General features: G+C 47.0%; 1 protein-coding gene across 3 annotated transcripts in view; it reads right to left on the bottom strand.

Moving 5' to 3' along the window:
• The window catches only part of PUF60 (poly(U) binding splicing factor 60), a 49,853-nt gene extending 44,150 nt beyond the window's left edge, over positions 1–5,703 (bottom strand). For 2 of the 3 annotated variants that reach the window (XM_019553879.1, XM_019553896.1), the window contains exon 1: positions 5,612–5,703. In XM_019553879.1, the coding sequence (XP_019409424.1) occupies positions 5,612–5,638 (27 nt within the window). In that variant the 5' untranslated portion in view covers positions 5,639–5,703. The remainder of the gene's footprint in view (positions 1–5,611) is intronic. The other variant, XM_019553888.1, reaches the window with a different exon arrangement.
• Positions 5,704–5,982: the final 279 nt, after the last annotated feature.

The following is a 5,982-nucleotide window of genomic DNA, read 5'->3' on the forward strand; positions in this document are numbered from 1 at the left end:
TTCCTGCTTATGCAGGGGGTCGGACTCGATGATCTACTGAGGTCCCTTCCGACCCTAGCATCTATGAATCTATGAATTCTATGATACACTAGTATTAAAAGGCAAATGGGACAACACAGGTAACCATAAGGAAGGTCAACCTGACATGAGCTCCAGGAGACTAACAAAAAAAGCTGATACAGGATTCAAATCAATAAAGAATAAAAAGGTAAGGAAAACAGTTCATGTCAGACAACAAATGGTTTTAGAAAACAGATGCATCTATGAAGACCCAATTTTATTCTTTACTGAGATCACATGTTTGGCCAAAAAAGAAAATGGATAGAAATATTATACATTGAATCAATACTGCAAAATAATCTTGTTAAAAGTTAGTACGGTGTTATCAAAAACACACATGCACTGATTGGATTAAGAAATGTCCAAAAGATCTTAAAAGTTAGCTGTCAATACGCAATCACCAAATGGATATGTTCCTTTTGGATTTCCAGAAGAAACTGTCTCGTGCTTCATGCTACTCAATATTTTTTTTTTTTTTTTTTTAAATCAGTGAACTGTCTAGAAGTAACTGTCTATCAGCAACCTGGAAGATCAGTGCTGAAAGAATAAATTGATGAAACAGACTTGCAAAGGGGTAAATGATGAAGACAGGGTAGTTATGACTGGTTGGTAACACCAATTATCCAAAATGGTTTTAATATTTGTAAAGACACAGGGTGCTGACAGATGTGGGAGAAAAAACCCCCAGCACTTTATTAGAAGAGGATTCACATCAGATTAACCAGGTTCCCCAGCATCTGTATAGCTCACACACTTCAGCAGGACTTTTGGGCACTTTCATCTAATTGATTTAATTGTGTGATTAAATAAGTGCCAAAGAGCCCCACTGAAGTGTATGAGCTATACAGATACTGAGCAAGCTATGTCAAACTGATGTGATTCCTCTTCTGGGCATGCACTGTGCTTGGCATGGGGGCAAGCTAAGCTCAAAGTAAAGTGCTGGTTTTATTTTGTTGTACCTTAGGGTACAAACCATACTCCCGTGTTCTTTCTTTGTTATGCTTCTACCTCTAATCTCCAATCCCCTGGGGGAAAGGGGGAGCACAAAGAAAAAGAGATAATAAAGGCAACTGGGAGCAACCTATTATGCCTTTACCTGCATGTGTAGAGAGGGCCACACAGAAGCTGCCCATGCCACAGGTTGCCTACCTCTGTTCTAGACTGACACTCCAAACACAAATGTAAGACTGGAGTTCGGTAGCCATTTAGAACAGTAATTATCAATCTTTTTTGCACTAGAACCCATTTGTAAACATTGATGGCGAGTCCCAACCCAGTGCCCACAATCCTAAGCCTCAGCCACCCAGTGTCAGAGGCAGGGGGTGGGGGCCCCAAGCTGCCCCTTGAAGGCTGGAACTCTGCAAGGGAAAAGCCACAGTTGCCCATGTTGTTTTTTTAAAGGACAATCCATTTTTAAAGTTTGTTCACGACCCTTTCATATAGTCTTGCTTCTTTTGGGACATGACCCACAGGTTGAGAAACCCTGATTTAGAAAACACAAAACAGAAAGACTGTGAAAGTTACACTGCAGGTCCTGGAACCAGTATTATTAGACAGTTAATGCCAAAATGGCCCTTACTTTATCTGGATCTTTATACCCACACTCAACACTAGGCATCTGAGTGCCTGATAGTACTGAGAGCTTGCTGAAAGGACTCTAAGATTAAAGCAAAAAAAACAAAACAAAAAAAACCCCAAAAACCCCAGGCCCCCCTAAAATAACAAAGCATGACCTTGGCCTGCATTTTTAACACAGCTATAATAAAGCCAGAATCTCTTTGGCACAAGGTCTATTTTTCTATCTGTGTTTTATATTTTGGTGCACTGTACAATACTTATTCAGTCTTAGGCAATCTTCTGTTCCAACAACCTCATTGCACAAAGAATCTGCACTAACTGAAGGGTTTCCATGACAGCTGCTAGTATCCAAACATGACAGGTGTTCACCATAATGGTGTGCAACTGACTTATAAGAAAGGGCTGTTTGCTTCATTCAGTCAGTGGTTTATCTATGGAGTACAGAGGAGGAGAGAACTAGAGGCTTCTCTGAGACTTCTTCCTTTTCTCCCAAAGGATACATTTCTCAGCAAAACATCCTCACAGCTAGGAAAAGCTCAGCAGGATTCTCCTCTGTGGTATTTTCACATTAGCCAGAGGTTGCTTAGAAACAAGAGCTCTTCTCTGGAAAGAGTACAAAACTAACTCCTGATGGCTCACGTACCAGAAGTAACCTACACCACAGCATGTTGCTTACTGGTACTGCATCTTCTGCAGTGGGTGCTTGGTGGCTTCTAGGCAAAGGTTAAAGCAATGGGCTTGGGAGTGACTCTCAAAGGTGCAGGTCATCACCCTGAAGCACTCTGGGTGTCCCTGTTCTAGGTTTCAGGAAAGGTAGCGATATTAAGAGAATTATTGCTAAAAGGCCTTCAGCTTTAAAGTCAGCCTTTCCCTTGGCCCAAAGTAGAATGCAACATAATACATAGTTATTGATTTAGAGGTCTGCAGAGGAAAGAGTGAAAAGGAATTTGAGACCTGTGTGAAAGTGGAGAGTTTTTTGACTGGTATTAGGTTAAGAAATATTTGGGGGGGGTTTTTTGTATCTCATGTTCAGGTTCTCCCTTTAAAAATAGATTATATATGAAAATATCCAAACTAACTAATGAACTGGTCCACAAAGCATTAGGTGCTGATAGAAAGTGTCACCATTAACCTAACTGTGTAAAGTCTAAAATTTTAATTCAGCACATCGGGTTCACTACATCACCATAATGCATGAAGCACCAACATTGTACTGACATACCACACAGTTCCAGGTACCCTATTATACAAAGAATATAAATGTAAACAAGACAAGACAACAGGGGGTTAAAAAAGGTTCCAAGGTTAGAACTGTAAAAAGAAAGATATGTGAAAATTTCTAAGAAAAGAAGAGAGAGGACAGGAGATAGGTATAGAAGGCAAAAGCATCACTGAAGTACACGGGAGGGTAATGAGTTTGGACTCTGATCCTTCCAGCCCAAATGTCTATGAAATCTATCAGTCCCCTGCCCCAGGGGCAGGAAGTCAGCATCCCAATATGTCTTGAAGGTGTTCAAAGTGGGTGCTTGAACCACCTCCAGTGGCAGTCTATTCCAAACCTTAGAGGCTCAGACAGTAAAGAGGTTCTTCCTCATGTCCAGCCTGAAACAGTTGCGGAAGAATTTGTGACCGTTCAACCTTGTCATCCCTTGGGGCACTCTGGTGAACAGATGTTCTCCCAGATACTGGTGAGCATCCCTGATAAACTTATACATAGCCACCAGATCACCCCTGAGCCCACGCTTTTCCAGGCTGAAGAGTCCCATAGCTCTCAGCCTCTCATCATAAGGTCTGTTTTCCTGACCTCTGATCATGCACATGGCTCTCCTCTGCACTCTCTCAAGCTTCTCCACATCCTTTTTGAATTGTGGAGCCCAAAACTGGGCTCAGTACTCCAGCTGCAGCCTCACCAAGGCCGAGTACAAGGGGAGAATGACATCCCAGGATTTTCTTGAGAAGCATCTATGGATGCAAGCAAGCGTTTTGCTCTCTTTACTAGCCACAGCATCACATTAAAGGCTCATGTTCATCTTGTGGTCAATCATGACCCCCTTTCGTCCATAGTGTTAGCCAGTGTAGCACTGCCAAGCCTATAAGGATGGTGCAAGGTTCTCCACCTTGGGAGGAAAAACCTGCATTTTTTGCTTCAGGTTCTCATCCGCCCATTTCATGAGCCTGTCAAGATCTGCCTGGATCATCCTCCTGTTCTCAGGTGCAGATGCTTTACCCCAGAGTTTGGTGTCCTCAGCAAATTTGGCCAGCCCACTTCTGATACCAATGTCTACATCATTCATGATGTTAAACAGTATAGGCCCTAGGACAGAGCCTTGTGGTGCCCCATGATCGGTGAGGTCCCACAACAATTGACTTCCGTCAAACATCAACCTCTGGGTCCTACCGCAGAGTCAATTCCCCAGCCACCGGATTGTGGTGTGGTCGAGGCCGCAATTAACCAGTTTTGCCAAGAGGTGATTATGGGATACCAGAGCGAAGGCTTTTTTAAAGTCAAGATATATGACATCATATATGAACTCTAGCACTGACTTCAATAACCCCTACAGCTAAGTTAAAGCAGAGAGACACATCACTCCACCTGAAAAGAGTACATGTAATTATGCACCTAATTTGTACTCACAGGTGCTACAACTGTATAGGTTGTCAATTTGGTATTTGTAAAGTCAATTTCACATAGTTTCACATGGCTTTAAAATGAGGCCTTAAATGCCATCTTCGCTTACTGGACTCGGTTTCTGCAAACCTCACCAAATTTTCTGAGAATTACCAAAAGTCTGTGTGGCTATTACTCTGAATTTCTCTCATGCTCTTTGATACGCTTTACAGTTAGCCTAAGCCCCGGCAGTTTTTGAAATATACATTTCACGTGGCCACATGACAAATGGTTTAACTCAGGGGTGTCAGTTGCTTGGGGCTCCAAACAGACCTGGGCTGCAGCATTCCTCACAGGCTGGACTGGGATCAACCACCAGTTGGGACCAACCTCCAGTGGAAGCGGTAAGTGGTGCGGATGCCTGTGCCACCGCGCCCAAGGAGAACATCTGATACTCTGGGGATGCTCGGAGGAGCGTGCATGAATGAAAGACAACTGCAAAAACAAAAGACTAAGTGATCATCGAATACCACCCTACCCCAGACTAATACACAGTGGACACTAAGAACTCTTGTCTCCCTGCAGCAGCACCAACCCTGTTCTTCAGTGAGCTACGTACACAGCACAGCGTTATCCAGTTCCTCCCCACAACTCGCTCCACAAAGGGAACTAGTGATGTCACTGCGCCTTTGACTCTTCCCACAAAGACTAGACGCACGCTCCAGTGACAGGGCTTGCTGACAATCGGTCTGGTGCCAGCATCGAGCCTCAGATGGAGTTTCCCACCCACTCCAGGCTCCGCTCCCAAGCAACCTGACTTGGAGAAGCCCTGATCCAGCACATTGGGGGCTGCTACCGGCCACCACTGGGCATGGGTCCATGCAGCCCACATCTCGCTCTGAACACTAATGGACACCCACAGCACAAGCAAGCGCAGAGCCCAAATCACCCGTGGGGCCAACCAAGGCGAGCGGCACAAGGAGCACGGGCGCATCCCCTGTTCTTGGCGGCGAGGCTCTCTCCGGCAATGCGGGACCTGTTATCCGACCCACAAACCGGCTTTTCACAAGCCGTGGGGCGCCGCGAGCTGGGCAAGAACCATTTCCCCAACCACGAATCAAAAATAACCACATCGCCCGAGCAGCCGCATCCAGCCCAGCACGCCCAAGCCCCGCGGCCGGGAATACCCCGCACGACCGCAAGCCGCCCTCGCCGCCTCATGCTAGGCCAGGGTCGCGCCGCCCCACACACGCTCCGCGGCCCCACCAGCCCCGAGGCCCCCCGCGGAAGAGCCGGGCCGGGCCGGGGCGCGGCGCGGAGGGAGAGGGGGGTGGAGGAGGAGGAGAAGGTCAAGACGCCACTCACCAGGGAGATGGTCGTCGTGGCCGCCATCTTGTCGCCCCGGCCTGCCGCCTGCTCGAGCTCTCGCGAAAGTTGCGGCTTGGAACGAGAAGAAAGGAAAGAAAACTCTCGCGACGCCTTCCCGTTTTCTGGCCTCGCGCACGGCTTCTCGCGAGATCTGCGGCGGAGAACAGGAACTCTCGCGACGCCTTCCTGGCGCCTAGTCTAGAGCACGGCTTCTCAAGAGAGTTGCCTCACGTTTTCGCTCGGGGTTGATGGGGAGGGACAGGCACCGCAAACGTCGTCGGGGGCGTGCCCTGTTTGTGCTCCGCCTCTATAGCCCCTCCCTCCCCCTGTAGGTACTGGGGTTCGAGGCCTGGTGACCCCGCTGCATG

This window comes from Crocodylus porosus, unplaced genomic scaffold (genome assembly GCF_001723895.1).
Source record: "Crocodylus porosus isolate Cpor-Errol unplaced genomic scaffold, CroPor_comp1, whole genome shotgun sequence".
Taxonomy (NCBI): domain Eukaryota; kingdom Metazoa; phylum Chordata; order Crocodylia; family Crocodylidae; genus Crocodylus; species Crocodylus porosus.